The 18,319-nt window shown below is 41.1% G+C and overlaps 1 protein-coding gene across 20 annotated transcripts in view; it reads left to right on the top strand.

Annotated features, from left to right (window-relative positions):
- The window catches only part of NEK11 (NIMA related kinase 11), a 334,192-nt gene that overhangs the window by 172,646 nt on the left and 143,227 nt on the right, over window positions 1-18,319 (top strand). Inside the window, exon 15 of one of the 20 annotated variants that reach the window (XM_058433726.1) lies at window positions 16,541-16,603. The exons of the other annotated variants lie outside the window; for them this stretch is intronic. Coding sequence (XP_058289709.1) covers window positions 16,541-16,596 — 56 coding nt within the window. The 3' untranslated portion in view covers window positions 16,597-16,603. Of the gene's footprint in view, window positions 1-16,540; window positions 16,604-18,319 lie in introns of those variants that run through there. 20 annotated transcript variants of the gene reach the window in all.

The raw sequence follows: 18,319 nt of genomic DNA, 5'->3' as shown, positions 1-18,319 counted from the left end.
CAGCCATCCTTTAATAGAAGGATCACCAGAGTAATCCTCCCAAGACTACTTGGGATGTGTCCTGCCTAAGAACTACTGGGAATTAAAGGGTTGTATGAAGTATAGTCTGTATTACAGGTGCACACTTGTTTCTTTTGTTTGTATCAGTTTAGTCTCCCCATGGAATTCATGACAGCACTTTCCATATGACAGAACATTAGCAAATATTGGTTGAATCACTCTTTATTTTTTAATAACAGGCCTAGTAGGGCCATTACATGAAAATATTTTTTTAGTGGTTGTGTTGACTGGATCCTCTGGAAAGCAGATAGTAAGACAGAGTTAGAAGTATAAGAGCTGTATTAGGGTAACGTCTGTTGAAATAAAACTGATAGAAAGATTGGGAATAGGCAGAGAACCTTCAGACTATGATGCAGGCCTGACACCTGTGAAAGGCAAGCAGGAAGGAAAACGGACTGGGCAAGAAGAGTCTCAGACAGCACTGGAGCTCTGAGACAGCCTCATTCAGCCCAATGGGTGGCTTTGAACCAGCTTTTACTGGTTCAAAGATTTCCCGTAGAGGAATCCCATATTGGACAGAAATGCTATGCCCCACTGTCCCCCACCAACCCAAATGCTCAACTGATCCCCAATCTCTTAGAGTTGGAGGCACTGGGTTCACTGCATGCCTTGCAGCTAATCATCAAAATCTTGAAAGACCTGAGAGGCAGACTTCCACAGATGATTCATAGATAGTGGTTCCTTTGAGCCATTCCATATGCTTGAGATGATAAAAGAGTATTTTGATAACAGTCTATAATTCGGTAGTTTTCTCTGACTTAAAGTAACCCTACCTCCAGTATGTTCAAAGTAAGAATGACTAAAATTTCTGGAATATTCGTACACATTTCAGAAAAATCCACTAAACTGCTGGCCACTGGTATACTTTAAAGAGATTTGGGGCCAGACTTTGTCTTTTCCTTACTTATGGCATTTTACCAACTATGTGGACCTGGACAAAAAATTTAATATTCCCAAGCCTCAGTTTTCTCATCTGTATAATGGGAATAATCACACCCATTTTGTAGGGGTTTAGTGAGGAATAAATGAGATGGTACACAAAGCTTAGCACAGCACGTGAAACAGAAAGTATACAGCAATTTTTTACTAAAGGAGTACAATCAGTGTCAAAGCAAGTTGCAATATTTTCTCAAGTTTCACATAAAACCTTTGAAATGATGATCAATAATATTTCAGCTTTAATCACCAGGAAACCTTATAATTTTAGCCCATAAACACCTTCACTGTATGAATTAAGAATAATTTAGATTACAGTATTTTTATTTGCTATTGTTTTTGCATTTATGAAAAATATAAAATCACTTTGGCTGATTAGTTTTACATATCAAATGATGGTCTTGATGGTGCCTATCTGGGCCAGTGAACTTAGTACCAAAATAAATTGTCTTCTTTGTCAGGTCTGTAGACAGTCCCCAGAATTAGAGCCAAGGCCCTACAAATGTGTATCAGGATAACATAGGGAGAGTGCAGCAAACTGTTACTGACCTAATTCATGCCAAGGAAGGCATGTCTAAATGGGCGCCCTCCTGTTGGTGCGTCAGGGATACCACTGTTACATCCAGCAGTAGAACCTAGGACAAAGTTCTTTCCTTAAAAGATGCTCCTTTGCCAGCCATTTAGAGCCCATAAACTAGGAGTTAAAATTTCCATCTATTTTCTCTAAGTACATTATAAATGTAAATATATTTCGTGCTAAGGAGCATAATAAGGACCAGAATATGTATCCATTTTTCCATTGTAGTCTCATTTGAGATTTAGGCCAAACTCAATAGGTTAAAATATAGAGCTTGGTAGGCATAACCATGACTTTTGCAATGAAAATATTTAGGTAATACATGTGGTTTATTTTAATGTAATCCTCTGCTTTGGGTTTATAATAAAATCAGGTAATTTTCCTGATACATAGGGATTTGTTATCCACTCTACCTCAGAGGCTGTATGTATAAGTGAACTCCTGGTTTTAGACAAATTGCTTTGAATTACTTCCATTATTTTCTCCTTTAGTTAGAATGTGAAGAAATTTCAGCAGGCCTGTTTCTCATAGCATAGATTTTGAAGACAAGGAAAAGTCTGTGCTTGTTTCTGGTGCTGTGGGTTTGAGGAGGACGCACTAAAAGCAATTTGCCTATAAGTATGCTGTCTAATTTGAAATCCACTAGCCACATGTGGTTACTTTAAATTAATTAAAGTTAAATACAATTAAAAATCTGTTCCTCAGTCACATTAGTCACATTTCAAGTGCTTAATAATTACACATGGTTAGTGGGCACTGTGTTGGACAGCATACTTCTAGAACATTTCATCATCGAAGAAAGTCTTATTGGGCAGCACTGTTCCAGAGTAAAATCTAAGTATCTACATTTTTAAAAAGCTCCACGGGTGATTCTGGTGGGAAACCTGTTTCAATAATCACTATAACTACTATTAAATGTTGATCTTATATTTCAACTTAAAACTCACAAAAGATTCTATTTCCCTCATTTTCCGGTTCTTCCTTGGAATGAGGGATTGGTTTACTGAAATTCTCAAATACTGACAACATGTGTCAATAGCTCTTCTCCTTTTTCACAGAGAAGGACACTGAAATGAAAAGAGGTAAAAGATAAAGGAGGTATTGTTGAACTGGACCCAGCCCCACCTGTAACTTTTTTTCAGAGGTTTCTCTTCTATGCTGTGACAGCTTTCCACGAAATAGAAGAAATGAGTACAGGTGTTTGGTTGAAGTCCTACTTCTAGATCATATTAGGACCAAACACTGTGATAATATTATGCTGCCTCAGACCATAGTGTGGCAAGTGAAAGCCCCAAAAGTCACACACATTGAAAATAAAGTATTTCAGAGTTTACCTAATAATAATTCCTTCCCACAGTGAAAGACAAAGCTTACATTTATTAAAAACCAGTTGATCATGTTAATGAGTCAGAAGTGTTCAAACCAGCTGATTTTACAAGACGGAAGAGAAAATGCAATTTAATTAGAGATGGTCCGGTAAAATAGCTAACGGTCATTAGTGACATCTGGGAGCAAATAACCACACCCTGAGTTAATGAAGGGTACACAGGCAGATAGAGGCTTGACACTGGGACTAGAGCTGGCCCGGAGTGCCATCCTGTGAGTGTGTCTGTTGTGTGTAGTTGTGTAATGAGCTGTTCCTTAGGTAGCTTGGTACATAGAAGTGTGTTTTATGAGTTCATGTCTCCAAAATTCTTGTGTGGCCTAAACAATGTCCATTTATTTTGGTTCCTTTGTGATGAAAATTGTATGATTTTACAGTGATAAGAAAATAGTCAGTGGTATTTCTTTTTCCTCTAAAAGATTTATTATTAGATTGGTGCAAAAGCAATTTCAATTTTTGCCATTGAAGGTAATGGCAAAAACCTCAATTACTTTTGCACTAACCTAGTATAATAGACTTTGTTTTCTTAAGTGGCAGTTTTCCTCTTTGAGCTTCAAAAGTGGTTATCCTATGTGGCTCTCTAGAAATCTCTTCAAATTTACCTGTTTTCTTCTTTCTGGGATTCCTTTTAGGAATTCTGGAGTCCTTTCTTTCAGGAATTTTACATTGCTGTTATCTTGTACTTTGTAGGTACCATTATATCCTTGCACTTTTGAATCCTAATTGATTTTCCTACTCCTAGGCAATTGCCTTTCATATCCTTTAGAAAAAGCATTCCCTGAACACCACTTTTATCTTTCATCAACATTCAATCTTCAACAAATATTTATCAGGCATCCATTCTGCTGAGAAAAGGGAATCCAGTAGTGAGCAAGACAGACTTGGTTCTGCCCTATGGATCCTACAGTGAAGTTTTCCTCTACCCCAAAGTGTTTCATTACTTCCTGTAGTGAGTTGAATTATGACCCCCAAAAGTTATGTCTGCTTGGAACCTCAGAATGTGACCTTATTTGGAATAAAGATCTTTGCAGATAAAATTAAGGTAAGGATCTTTGGGTGACATCACCCTGGATTACAGTGGGCCCTGAATCCAGTGACAAGTCCTCATCAGATAAGAGAAAATGAAACAGACAGAGAGATATGTTAATACAAAGAAGATGATGTGAAGAGATTGTAGTAAGGCACTTACAAGCCAAGGAAGACCAAGGATTGCCAACAGCCCCCAGAAGCTAGGAAGGAGGCCTGGAACAGATTATTCCTCAGAGCTTCCAGAAGGAACCAACCCTGCCAGTGCCCTGATTTTGGACTTCTGACCTCCAGAATTGTGAAAGAATAAATTTCTGTTGTTTTAAGCCACCAAATTTGTGGGACTTCATTACAGCAGGCCTAGGAAACTAAGATACTTCCTGTCTTAGTCTGTTCAGGCTGTTATAACAAAGTACCATAGACTAGGTGGCTTATAAACAACAGAAATTTATTTATTACCATTCTGGAGACTGGGAAATCCAAGATCAATGCATTGGCAGATTCAGTGTCTGGCAAGGGCCTATTTTCTTGTTCATAGATGATGACTTCTCACTGCATCTTTTATAAGGGTACTAACCCCATTCATGAAGGCTCCATTCTCACAATCTGATCACCCCTCAAAGGCTCCAACTTCTAATATCATCACATTGGTGATTACGTTTCAATATATAAATTTATGGGAGACACAAACATTAAAACCATGGCATTTCCTTTATTCACTTTAAAAACATAAACCCTTTTTTTTATTATTATACTTTAGGTTTTAGGGTACATGTGCACAATGTGCAGGTTTGTTACGTATGTATCCATGTGCCATGTTGGTTTGCTGCACCCATTAACTCATCATTTAGCATTAGGTATATCCCCTAATGCTGTCCCTCCCCCCTCCCCCCACCCCACAACAGTCCCTGGAGTGTGGTGTTCCCCTTCCTGTGTCCATGAGTTCTCATTGTTCAATTCCCACCTATGAGTGAGAACATGCGGTGTTTGGTTTTTTGTCCTTGCGATAGTTTACTGGGAATGATGATTTCCAGTTTCATCCATGTCCCTACAAAGGACATGAACTCATCATTTTTTATGGCTGCATAGTATTCCATGGTGTATATGTGCCACATTTTCTTAATCCAGTCTATCGTTATTGGACATTTGGATTGGTTGCAAGTCTTTGCTATTGTGAATAGTGCTACAATAAACATACGTGTGCATGTGTCTTTATAGCAGCATGATTTATAGTCCTTTGGGTATATACCCAGTAATGGGATGGCTGGGTCAAATGGTATTTCTAGTTCTAGATCCCTGAGGAATCGCCACACTGACTTCCACAAAGGTTGAACTAGTTTACAGTCCCACCAACAGTGTAAAAGTGTTCCTATTTCTCCACATCCTCTCCAGCACCTGTTGTTTCCTGACTTTTGAATGATGGCCATTCTAACTGGTGTGAGATGGTATCTCATTGTGGTTTTGATTTGCATTTCTCTGATGGCCAGTGATGATGAGCATTTTTTCGTGTGTTTTTTGGCTGCATAAATGTCTTCTTTTGGGAAGTGTCTGTTCATGTCCTTCACCCACTTTTTGATGGGGTTGTTTGTTTTTTTCTTGTAAATTTGTTTGAGTTCATTGTAGATTCTGGATATTAGCCCTTTGTCAGATGAGTAGGTTGCGAAAATTTTCTCCCATTTTTTAGGTTGCCTGTTCACAGAGGTAGTTTCTTTTGCTGTGCAGAAGCTCTTGAGTTTAATGAGATCCCATTTGTCAATTTTGGCTTTTGTTGCCATTGCTTTTGTTGTTTTAGACATGAAGTCCTTGCCCATGCCTATGTCCTGAATGGTATTGCCTAGGTTTTCTTCTAGGGTTTTTATGGTTTTAGGTCTAACATGTAAGCCTTTAATCCATCTTGAATTAATTTTTGTGTAAGGTGTAAGGAAGGGATCTAGTTTCAGCTTTCTACATATGGCTAGCCAGTTTTCCGAGCACCATTTATTAAATAGGGAATCCTTTCCCCATTTCTTGTTTTTGTCAGGTTTGTCAAAGATCAGATAGTTGTAGATATGCGGCATTATTTCTGAGGGCTCTGTTCTGTTCCATTGATCTATGTCTCTGTTGTGGTACCAGTACCATGCTGTTTTAGTTACTGTAGCCTTGTAGTATAGTTTGAAGTCAGGTAGCATGATGCCTCCAGCTTTGTCCTTTTGGCTTAGGATTGACTTGGCGATGCGGGCTATTTTTTGGTTCCATATGAACTTTAAAGTAGTTTTTTCCAATTCTGTGAAGAAAGTCATTGGTAGCTTGATGGGGATGGCATTGAATCTATAAATTAGCTTGGGCAGTATGGCCATTTTGACGATATTGATTCTTCCAACCCATGAGCATGGAATGTTCTTCCATTTGTTTGTATCCTCTTTGATTTCATTGAGCAGTGGTTTGTAGTTCTCCTTGAAGAGGTCCTTCACATCCCTTGTAAGTTGGATTCCTAGGTATTTTATTCTCTTTGAAGCAATTGTGAATGGGAGTTCACTCATGATTTGGCTCTCTGTTTGTCTGTGATTGGTGTACAAGAATGTTTGTGATTTTTGTACATTGATTTTGCTGAAATTGCTAATCAGCTTAAGGAGATTTTGGGCTGAGACAATGGGGTTTTCTAGATATACAATCATGTCATCTGCAAACAGGGACAATTTGACTTCCTCTTTTCCTAATTGAATACCCTTTATTTCCTTCTCCTGCCTGATTGCCCTGGCCAGAACTTCCAGCACTATGTTGATTAGGAGTGGTGAGAGAGGGCATCCCTGTCTTGTGCCAGTTTTCAAAGGGAATGCTTCCAGTTTTTGCCCATTCAGTATGATACTGGCTGTGGGTTTGTCATAAATTGCTCTTATTATTTTGAGCTACGTCCCATCAATACCTAATTTATTGAGAGTTTTTAGCATGAAGGGCTGTTGAATTTTGTTGAAGGCTTTTTCTGCATCTGTTGATGCAGAAAAGAGATAATCATGTGGTTTTTGTCTTCGGTTCTGTTTATATGATGGATTACGTTTATTGATTTGCATATGTTGAACCAGCCTTGCATCCCAGGGATGAAGCCAACCTGACCGTGGTGGATAAGCTTTTCTGATGTGCTGCTGGATTTGGTTTGCCAGTATTTTATTGAGGATTTTTCATTGATGTTCATCAGGAATATTGGTCTAAAATTCTCTTTTTTTGTTGTGTCTCTGCCAGGCTTTGGTATCAGGATGATGTTGGCCTCATAAAATGAGTTAGGGAGGATTCCCTCTTTTTCTATTGATCTATTGATTGGAATAGTTTCAGAAGGAATGGTACCAGCTCCTCTTTGTACCTCTGGTAGAATTTGGCTGTGAATCCATCTGGTCCTGGACTTTTTTGGTTGGTAGGCTATTAATTGTTGCCTCAATTTCAGGGTCTGTTATTGATCTATTCAGGGATTCAACTTCTTCCTGGTTTAATCTTGGAAGGGTGTAGATGTACAGGAATTTATCCATTTCTTCTAGATTCTCTAGTTTATTTGCATAGAGGTATTTATAGTATCCTCTGATGGTGGTTTGTATTTCTGTGGGATCAGTGGTGATATCCCCTTTATCATTTTTTATTGCGTCTATTTGATTCTTCCCTCTTTTCTGTATTAGTCTTGCTAGCGCCTATGTATTTTGTTGATCTCTTCAAAAACCAGCTCCTGGATTCATTGATTTTTTTGAAGGATTTTTTGTGTCTTTGTCTCCTTCAGATCTGCTCTGATCTTAGTTATTTCTTGCCTTCTGCTAGCTTTTGAATGTGTTTGCTCTTGTTTCTCTAGTACTTTTAATTGTGATGTTAGGGTGTCAATTTTAGACATTTTATGCTTTCTCCTGTGGGCATTTAGTGCTATAAATTTCCCACTACACACTGCTTTAAATGTGTCCCAGAGATTCTGGTATGTTGTGTCTTTGTTCTCATTGGTTTCAAAGAACATCTTTATTTCTGCCTTCATTTCGTTATTTACCCAGTAGTCATTCAGGAGCAGGTTGTTCAGTTTCCATGTAGTTGTGCGGTTTTCAGTGAGTTTCTTAATCCTGAGTTCTAATTTGATTGCACTGTGATCTGAGACACAGTTTGTTGTGATTTCTGTTCTTTTACATTTGCTGAGGAGTACTTTACTTCCAACTATGTGGTCAATTTTGGAATAAGTGTGATGTGGTGCTGAGAAGAATGTATATTCTGTTGATTTGGGGTGCAGAGTTCTGTAGATGTCTATTAGGTCTGCTGGGTGCAGAGCTGAGTTGAATTCCTGGATATCCTTGTTAACTTTCTGTCTCGTTGTTCTGCCTAATGTTGACAGTGGGGTGTTAAAGTCTCCCATTATTATTGTGTGGGAGTCTAAGTCTCTTTGTAGGTCTCTAAGGACTTGCTTTATGAATCTGGGTGCTCCTGTATTGGGTGCATATATATTTAGGATAGTTAGCTCTTCTTGTTGAATTGATCCATTTACCACTACGTAATGGCCTTGTTTGTTTCTTTTGATCTTTGTTGGTTTAAAGTCTGTTTTATCAGAGACTAGGATTGCAACCCCTGAGTTTTTTTTTTTTTGCTTTCCATTTGCTTGGTAGATCTTCCTCCATCCCTTTATTTTGAGCCTATGTGTGTTTCTGCACATGAAATGGGTCTCCTGAATGCAGCACACTGATGGGTCTTGACTCTTTATCCAATTTGCCAGTCTGTGTCTTTTAATTTGGGCATTTAGTCCATTTACATTTAAGGTTAATATTGTTATGTGTGAATTTGATCCTGTCATTATGATGTTAGCTGGTTATTTTGCCCACTAGTTGATGCAGTTTCATCCTAGCATCGATGGTCTTTACAATTTGGCATGTTTTTGCAGTGGATGGTACCAGTTGTTCCTGTCCATGTTTAGTGCTTCCTTCAGGAGCTCTTGTAAGGTAGGCCTGGTGGTGACAAAATCTCTCAGCATTTGCTTGTCTGTAAAGGATTTTATTTCTCCTTCATTTATGAAGCTTAGTTTGGCTGGATATGCAATTCTGGGTTGAAAATTCTTTTCTTTAAGAATGTTGACTATTGGCCCCCACTCTCTTCTGGCTTGTGGAGTTTGTGCAGAGAGATCCGCTGTTAGTCTGATGGGCTTCCCTTTGTGGGTAACCCGACCTTTTTCTCTGGCTGCCCTTAACATTTTTCCTTCATTTCAACCTCGGTGATTCTGACAATTTTGTGTCTTGGGGTTGCTCTTCTCGTGGAGTATCTTTGTGGTGTTCTCTGTATTTCCTGAATGTGAATGTTGGCCTGCCTTGCTAGGTTGGTGAAGTTCTCCTGGATAATATCCTGCAGAGTGTTTTCCAACTTGGTTCCATTCTCCCCATCACTTTTCGGTTACACCAATCAAATGTAGATTTGTTCTTTTCACATAGCCCCATATTTCTTGGAGGCTTTGTTCATTTCTTTTTACTCTTTTTTCTCTAAACTTCTCTTCTCGCTTCATTTCATTCATTTAATCTTCAACCACTGATACCCTTTCTTCCACTTGATGGAATCTGTTTCTGAAGCTTGTGCATGCATCACATTGTTCTCATGCCATGGTTTTCATCTCCCTCAGGTCATTTAACGTCTTCTCTGCGCTGTTTATTCTAGTTATCCATTCTTCTAATCTTTTTTCAAGGTTTTTAGCTTCCTGGGTTTGAACATCCTTCTTTAGCTCAGAGAAGTTTCTTATTACCGATCTTCTGAAGCCTACTCTGTCAACTTGTCAACGTCATTCTCCTTCCAGCTTTGTTCCATTGCTGGCGAGGAGATGCGATCCTCTGGAGAAGAGGCCCTCTGGTTTTTAGAATTATCAACTTTTCTGCTCTGGTTTCTCCCCATCTTTGTGGTTTTATCTATCTTTGGTCTTTGATGATGGTGACCTACAGATGCAGTTTTGGTGTGCATGTCCTTTTTGTTGATGTTGATGCTATTTCTTTATGTTTGTTAGTTTTCCTTCTAACAGCCAGGACCCTCAGTGGCAGGTCTGTTGGAGTTTGCTGGAGGTCCACTCCACACCCTGTTTCCCTGGGTATCACCAGTGGAGGCTGCAGAGCAGCAAATATTGCTGCCTGATCCTTCCTCTGGAAGCTTCGTCTCAGAGGGGCACCTGGTTGTATGACGTGTCAGTCGGCCCCTCCTGGGAGGTGCCTCCCAGTTAGGCTGCTCGGGGGTCAGGGACCCACTTGAGGAGGCAGTCTGTCCGTTCTCAGATCTCAAACTCTGTGCTTGGAGAACTACTGCTCTCTTCAAAGCTCAGTTGGAAATGCAGAAATCACCCGTCTTCTGCATCACTCACGCTGGGAGCTGTAGACTGGAACTGTTCCTATTTAGCCATCTTTGCTAAGAAACTGTTAATTACCCTTGCCAAAAAGTCAACATCTAAATGTCAAGATGTTTCTCAGTACTGGAAGAGGCCGGGAATTCTACTGTTAGGGACTTTTGCAGCCTGCATGGAAGATCTGAGTTCTCTTTGGCAACTTTATTCTCTGTCAGAATTCAAGTTGCAAAATAATTCTCCTGTTAGATCCTGTGATAGTTAATTTTATGTGTCTGTTTGGCTAGGCCATGGTAGTTTGGCCCATCACCAGTCTAGATGTTGCTGTGAAGGTGTTTTTAAGATGCAATTAATATTTTTATGTCAGTAAACTTTGAATAAAGCAGATTACTCTTCATAATGTCGTAATGTGAGTGGGCCTCATCCAATCAGTTGAAAGCTTTAAGAGAAGATGACTGATCTTCCCCAAAGAAGAAGGAATTCTGTCTCCAGGCTTCCTTTGGACTTAAGATTGCAACATTAACTCTTTTCTGAGTGTCCAGCCTGTTGCCCTATCCTCATGGCCTACCTTGCAGATTTTGGACTTGCCAGCCCCCATAATTGCGTGAATGTGAACAAATTCCTTAAACCCCCCATGCCACCCATCTCCACACACACACACACACACATTCCATCTTGCTGTATTAAGTTTGCCTCTTCACATTGGTGAGCCAAGAATGTTTTTAGGCCAGCAAGCATGTTCTAGCAGTTTCCTGACTGCCTCTGGATGGCCGGTTAACAGAAGGGTGCTGCCAATGGGAGACAAATGTTTTCCAGGAGACCAGAGGTGGAAAAGAGAAATTATGATGTTAGGATTTTATTGAAGAGGAACTCTCATTTGGCTTACAAGGTTTTCTGTCTGCCAACAATCATACAAGTTGCTAAGTGCATTCCAATGTACATGACAGAAAACTTTGTTAATGAGAAAATACAACCAGAAAAAAGTAAAAGAGAGGAGGGAGAGGCCACCTATGGTAGTAATTTAAATCCTTCAGCTGTGGTGGTCTTAGTTAGAGTCTCACTTTTTGACAAATATTTGGTGGCCAGGAACAGAAATCAGTGGTCTATACTTTTTTTTTTTTTTTTTGAGATGGAGTCTTGCTCTGTCACCCAGGCTGGAGTGCAGTGGTGCGATCTCGGCTCACTGCAAGCTCCGCCTCCCGGGTTCATGCCATTCTCCTGCCTCAGCCTCCCGAGTAGCTGGGAGTACAGGCGCCCGCCAACACGCCCGGCTAATTTTTTGTATTTTTAGTAGAGATGGGGTTTCACCATGTTAGCCAGGATGGTCTCGATCTCCTGACCTCGTGATCTGCCCGCCTCGGCCTCCCAAAGTGCTGGGATTACAGGCTTGAGCCACTGCTCCCGGCCGGTGGTCTATTCTTTTACTACTCTAAGTGTGGTTTGTGGACTAGCAGCACCTCCATCACCTCGAAGCATGTCAGAAATGCAGAATCTCAGGCCCTACTCCAGTCCTGCCAATTTGAACCCAGAGTTCATCAAGTTCCCCAGATGATTCATGTGCACACTGGTTGTAATGCAGTACATGTTTTTGTCCCCCCAGTTTCATCATATTGAAACCCTAATCCCCAGTGGGATGATATTTCAAGATGAGGCCTTTAGGAGGTGATTTGGTCATGAGGGTAGAGCCCACAGGATGGGATTAGTTCCGTTGTAAGTAGAGACATGAAAAAGCTGGCTTCCTGTCTCTATGTTTCCATGCTCCTCCACCATATGAGGACACAAGAAGAGGACAGCAGTCTGCAAATCGGGAAGGGAGCCTTCAACCAGACACTGAATCTGCCAGCACCTTGACCTTAGACTTCCCAGCCTTCAAAACTGTGAGAAATAAATTTCTGTTGTTTAAGCCACCTAGTCTATGGTATTCTGTTACAGAAGCCCAAACTAACTAAGATATTGGTCTAGTTTATTACTCCTTGTCGTAAATTTGTAAGTCTTAATGCAGAAAAGTAACCTGAAATCATTCAGTTCAGGCTCTGGTTTTAAGGTTGGTGATTTATCACCATCTCATTCTATACATAAGACACCTAAGGCCTGGGAACTTAAACCGGTTGCCTAAAGTCATAGAACAAGGTGTCTTCTGCCACCAAACACAGCACATCCCACTATGTACCAAATTTTTCAGAGTCTCTGTGAAGTCTTTCTACATTTCTCCTTGACAGAATGAATTTCCTGGCCTGAATTCATTTCTCTGAATTTGGGGGAGAAAAGACAAATGTTACCTTGTTGTTTTGGCTTTTACTCTCTAAACCAGGAAAAAAAAGTTTCAGGGAAACATTACAGTTTTTCCTGAGGGAAAATCATCTTGACATATAGGATAAAAGTTCAGACTCTAGAGCTTGAGGGAGACCTATTTCCAAAAGGATCATGGAGCTTATTTCTGTCACGTGCGTGTGTGTGTGTGTGTGTGTGTCTGTGTGTGTGTGTAGCAGGGAGTGGAGAGCTTTTAGTACACTCAGTCAAATATAGAGATGTCACTTAGACACAGCAGAACCTGCTGTCCTATATATAAAAAACAGTACTGTACTGTACTGTACTTAATTTAGCCCTCCAGAAAGGGTCATGAATATGCATTTTGTCTAAGAAAATTATTTCTTTCCACAACCTCATGTGTGATGCTGTAGGCTAAGCTAATCAATGTGGTTAAATTTGGCCCTGGTTTTGAAAGTTTATTTTAGAAAAGGTCAAGGTACTAACCCTGTAGTTTATTGTGTGAGGAAAGAAAGCATCATGGCGAACCAAGCAACTGATGTGCACCCCCATCCTAAGAATATAAACATATTGTTTGTATTTGAGGTTCAGTTCCACTTGCAGTTAGTGATATTATTCTCAAAGTTGACTTGATTCCTGCTGTGCTGTGAAAGATACAAGAACAAAAAACCAAACACCGCATGTTCTCACTCATAGGTGGGAATTGAACAATGAGAACACTTGGTCACAGGAAGGGGAACATCACACACCAGGGCCTGTTGTGGGGTGGGGGGAGTCGGGAGGGATAGCATTAGGAGATATACCTAATGTAAATGACGAGTTAATGGGTGCAGCACACCAACATGGCACATGTATACATATATAACAGACCTGCACTTTGTGCACATGTACCCTAGAACTTAAAGTATAATAAAAAAATATATATATAAAAAGAAAAGAAAGACATTGTCTACCATGGGGATGTGGGAGGTCCGTGAGCTTGCCTTTCTCTGGGCAAAGGGGTTGCCCAGAAGGCTGGGGTTGGGCATTTATTCAAACTGTGCATGTAGATATGGTGTAAAAGAAGGCAGAAAAGGGCATCTTACAGATGAGAAGGTTTGATTGGATACATCCTTTGATATGGCACTCGGTTACATGAAGAGGCTTAGGGCTGGGATGCGAAGGAGACACTACCTCTCCCCTGCTACATCCACAACTGTGAGAGCTGGAGGAGATTCCACCTTCTCTTTGCAGAGGTGGGGATTGGTGATGGTAGATGGTGTGCTGGCCAGGAGAGGAACTGAGGATCCGAGAGGTAAAGTGACTCACATCCCAGAGCTTCAAAGAAATCTGGCCAAACTGAAAGCGGAGGCTATGGCCCTCTGTTTAGAGAGATGACAGCCTAGAACAGTGCTGTCCAGTAGGATTTTCTGCAGTGTTGGAAATATTCTATAATTTTGTCACGGGTGACTATCGAGCACTTGAAAAGTGGCTAGTGCAACTGAATTTGTCATTTTATTTAATTTTAATAATTTTAATTCAAATAGCCACAAGTGGCTAGTGTCTACCATATTAGGTCAATTCTAAAAGAAGTGGTACTTTAAAGAGTAGAAGTGGGAAAGCAAGAGTGAATTCAGGGAAAAATGCAGAGTTCAGGTTATGAAAGCCAGGATTCTGAAGGTACATATGAGAACTATCTGGAAAGCATCAGAAAAATAAAGCTTCCTAGACCCAGACCAGGACAGCCCAATCAGAGTCTTTTGGTACATACCTTTAAATGAGATCTACCATATTCATTGGTAAGAAGAGGCAGATCTGGGAATGTGGGTTGCAAATGATAAAAGGTCTTGCCTGCCAAACTCAAGATTTTATACTCAATTTTATTGGCAGCGAGGGCATCATTGAAAGGGGAGAGTCACATGGTAAGTGCATTAGGCAAGGCTTGCAGCAGCCTGTGTAAGACATGATGCCAATGGAAGATAAGAGATGATTGCAGAGCTGAGTGTTAAAAGATACCTGGAGTGTTCATTTCCCCCTCAGAATATGAGTGTGTTTATTTCACTGGGGGCTGTCCATATTCTTCTCTGGCTTGAACATTGGTTCAAAATATTTCTTAGCAAATATGCTGCTGCACGCCTCCAGTCCCACTAAATGTTATGGTGATTGAAAATTACAGTTGCTTCCCTTGGGGGCAGAGGGAGCTCTTTGTAATGAAATAGAGATGCAGCCGCCATTTGGCATGTGGAGTAACAGCTTCTCTGGGACCTCCAGCAGGGGCCCATGGTATCATAAAAGGGATGACTCACCAGGGAAAGGAACAATTGCGGGTCTCAGAATGTGCCCTTCCCTCTCTATGACTTCTGAGCTCCAATGAGCAATCTTAACTGCTGCCACCGGGAACTAGGACACTGTGAAAACAGTGTTCAAGGCCCAGCCGATGACTCACTGCATAACTCTGATAAACCATTTCATGGTTCACAGTGGGGAGAGAGATTGCTTTTAAAAATTGAAAGGGAAAAAATAAAATACAACATATGTTGAATTGAAGTTTTGAGATGGATAAAATGCCTTTTCCCAAACAGCAAAGTATCAAAAGAGTTAGTTTTTTTCTTTAATGGTGCTGGGGAAGGCATGGGGGAGGGAGAGACTGGGTATCCTTATAAGCTCCTAGGAGAATGGAAAGCTGGGGTTTTAGGACTGGTTTTTATCTCGTTGGGTGAGTTCAGCTGTCATCCTGAAGGACAGGTGACCTCTGCCTGGGAAGTGTTTTCCTCTAGCTATGCTGTTGGCCCTTTACGTGTACAGTCACACATCACTTAAAAACGGGGATGTGTTCTAAGAAATGTGTCCTTAGGCAATTTTGTCATTGAGCAAACATCATAGAGTGTACTCCCACAAACCTAGATGGTACAGTTATCCTAAGTTTCGGGTGAATTTGGCGTTTTACATAGCACATGATCGGCCATCATCTCACTCTGGCCCCTCCCACTCTCTTTCTCTCCACCTTTCTGGAATAGGGCCAAAGCCCTCCTCTTGTTCCCTGGCAGAAGGGATCATATCATTTTCTTTCCCTGCACTTTTGTTAGGTATTTTTCTAAATACAGTTTCTTAAAAAAATTCTCACAACAACAATTATAAAAGCAAATCATTCTACCTGCTAAATTAATAACTGCCATTTTATGGAGCATCTACCATGTTCTGGACATTACGCAAGATGAAGCATTTTAAGAAGACTTTGAAGAGGGCCAGGAGACTAGACCTCCAGAGAGAAAAAAATTTAGTCATCTGAGATATAATCGATATCTGACAAAGGACTCACTTTAGCAGTGCCACAGATGTGGGCTCTATTATTTTCTTGAAGGTCTGAGGATTAAAGTTATAATATTAAAGAATGTGTTTTTCATTTGTATTTTCTCAGCACGGCGCTGTTTATGGTAAAGCTTAGCCTTCAGACCAATCATTTTCTTTGCCTTCTTTGAACGTTCATGAGCCTCTCGACTTTCCTTCTCTTTTTCTCATGATAATCCAAACGGTATCCATAGCATTTACGGTGTAATTCAATATATTTGTTCTGTGGCATGGTGACAGCGCAGAGTCGCCAGGAGCAGCCCCTGGGGTGCGAAAACACTCTCAATTTTCAGGTCTCAAAGACCCACAAGCCCACGCCACGCAGGCCGGGACAGGAAAGCTATTTATTTATTTAGTAATAGAGATGGGGTCTTGCTACGTTGCCCAGGTTGGTCTCTAACTTCCGGCCTCAAGCGACCCTATCACCTCAGACTCCCAAAGTGCTGGGATTACAGATGTGAGCCACTGTGCCTGACCCCCACGTTCTTTTTTTTTTTTGAGACGGAGTCTAGCTCTGTCACCAGGCTGGAGTGCAGTAGTGTGATCTTGGCTCACTGCAAGCTTCGCCTCCCAGGTTCATGCCATTCTCCTGCCTCAGCCTCCCGAGTAGCTGGGACTACAGGTGCCTGCCACCACGCCTGGCTAATTTTTTGTATTTTTTTAGTAGAGACGGGGTTTCACCGCATCAGCCAGGATGGTCTCGATCTCTTGACCTTGTGATCTGCCTGCCTCGGTCTCCCAAAGTGCTGGGACCACAGGTATGAGCCACCGCGCCCGGCCCCGACTGTCTTTTTTTTTTTTTTTAATTATTATTATACTTTAGGTTTTAGGGTACATTTGCACAATGTGCAGGTTTGTTACATATGTATCCATGTGCCATGTTGTTTTGCTGCACCCATTAACTCGTCATTTAGCATTAGGTATATCTCCCAATGCTGTCCCTCCCCCCTCCCCTCACCCCGCAACAGTCCCCAGAGTGTGATGTTCCCCTTCCTGTGTCCATGAGTTCTCGTTGTTCAGTTCCCACCTATGAGTGAGAACATGCAGTGTTTGGTTTTTTGTCCTTGCGATAGTTTACTGAGAATGATGGTTTCCAGCTTCATCCATGTCCCTACAAAGGACATGAACTCATCATTTTTTATGGCTGCATAGTATTCCATGGTGTATATGTGCCACATTTTCTTAATCCAGTCTATCGTTGTTGGACATTTGGGTTGGTTCCAACTCTTTGCTATTGTGAATAGTGCTGCATAAACATACGTGTGCATGACTTGCTTTGGCCAATAAAATGTGAGTGAAAATAGCATGTGTAGTTTGGATGTTTGTCCCCTCCAAATCTCATGTTGAAATTTGATCCCCAGTATTGGAGGCGGAGCCCAGTGGAACGTGTCTGGGTCATAAAGACAGATCCCTCATGAACATCTAGATGCTGTCCTCGCTCATATTGTTACCATGAGATCTAACTGTAAAAAGAAGCCTGTCACTTCCTCCCCTCCCTCTTGTTCCCTCTCTCACCATGTGAAACCTGCTCCCCTTTGCCTTCTGCCATGATTTGAAGCTCCCTGAGGTCCCTCACCAGAAGCAGATTCTGGTGCCATGCTTCTGGTACAGCCTGCAGAACTACAAGCCAAATAAACCTGTTTTCCTCATAAAAGAAAAAACAAAAGAATGTGACTTTGCTGGCACCTGACTATTTTCCTTTAAGGAATGTTTATCTTACTGTATAGTGTCACATATCTTTTATATTTTGTTTTGTAACCATGAATCAAGATATTTTTATTACAATGTCCAAGTCTTTAGATGGGTTCCTTAGAAGCACAGCCTGAGATGGGTATCTGGTGCATGTATCTTACTGTGGAGAGCTCTAAGGATGTGGGTGTGTGTATAGGGTTTGGTGTGGGGTTAGGGGCTGTGTCCAGATAAAAGGAGCTGAGCAAGGATGTGGTCTCAGCTGGAGACTAGCCTCAGTCTGCTCGCACAGGGAGCTCTGGGGCATGAGTAACACCACAAAGATGGTTCTACCTTAAGTCACTCAGTCATTGGCCAGGACTGCCCCTGGGGCAGAGATGTGGCATCATCTTTTCAGTAAGGAGGGCTTCTTTGATCCAAGAACAATTCTGTGGAGAATAGAGTATCTGTGTGCTGTCAGCAACTGTTGTAGGCTTCACTGAGTCCCCCCTAAAAACCATATGTTGAAGCCCTAACCCCCAGTATTTCAGAACATGACTGTATTTGAAGACATGGCTTTTAGAGAGGGGGTTAAATTAAAATGAGGCTGATAGGGTGGGCTCTGTATCCTCATAAGAAGAGGAGATGAGGCTTTTCAATGATCGCCATTTTAACTGGCGTGAGATGGTATCTCATTGTGGTTTTCATTTGTGTTTCTCTAATGACCAGTGATGATGAGCTTTTTTCATGTGTTTGTTGGTCACATAAATGTCTT

This window comes from Hylobates moloch, unplaced genomic scaffold, assembly GCF_009828535.3.
Source record: "Hylobates moloch isolate HMO894 unplaced genomic scaffold, HMol_V3 SCAFFOLD_22, whole genome shotgun sequence".
NCBI classification, from domain to species: domain Eukaryota; kingdom Metazoa; phylum Chordata; class Mammalia; order Primates; family Hylobatidae; genus Hylobates; species Hylobates moloch.
The sequence above is the reverse complement of the archived record's forward strand: the minus strand, read 5'-3'. Positions and strand labels throughout refer to the sequence as shown.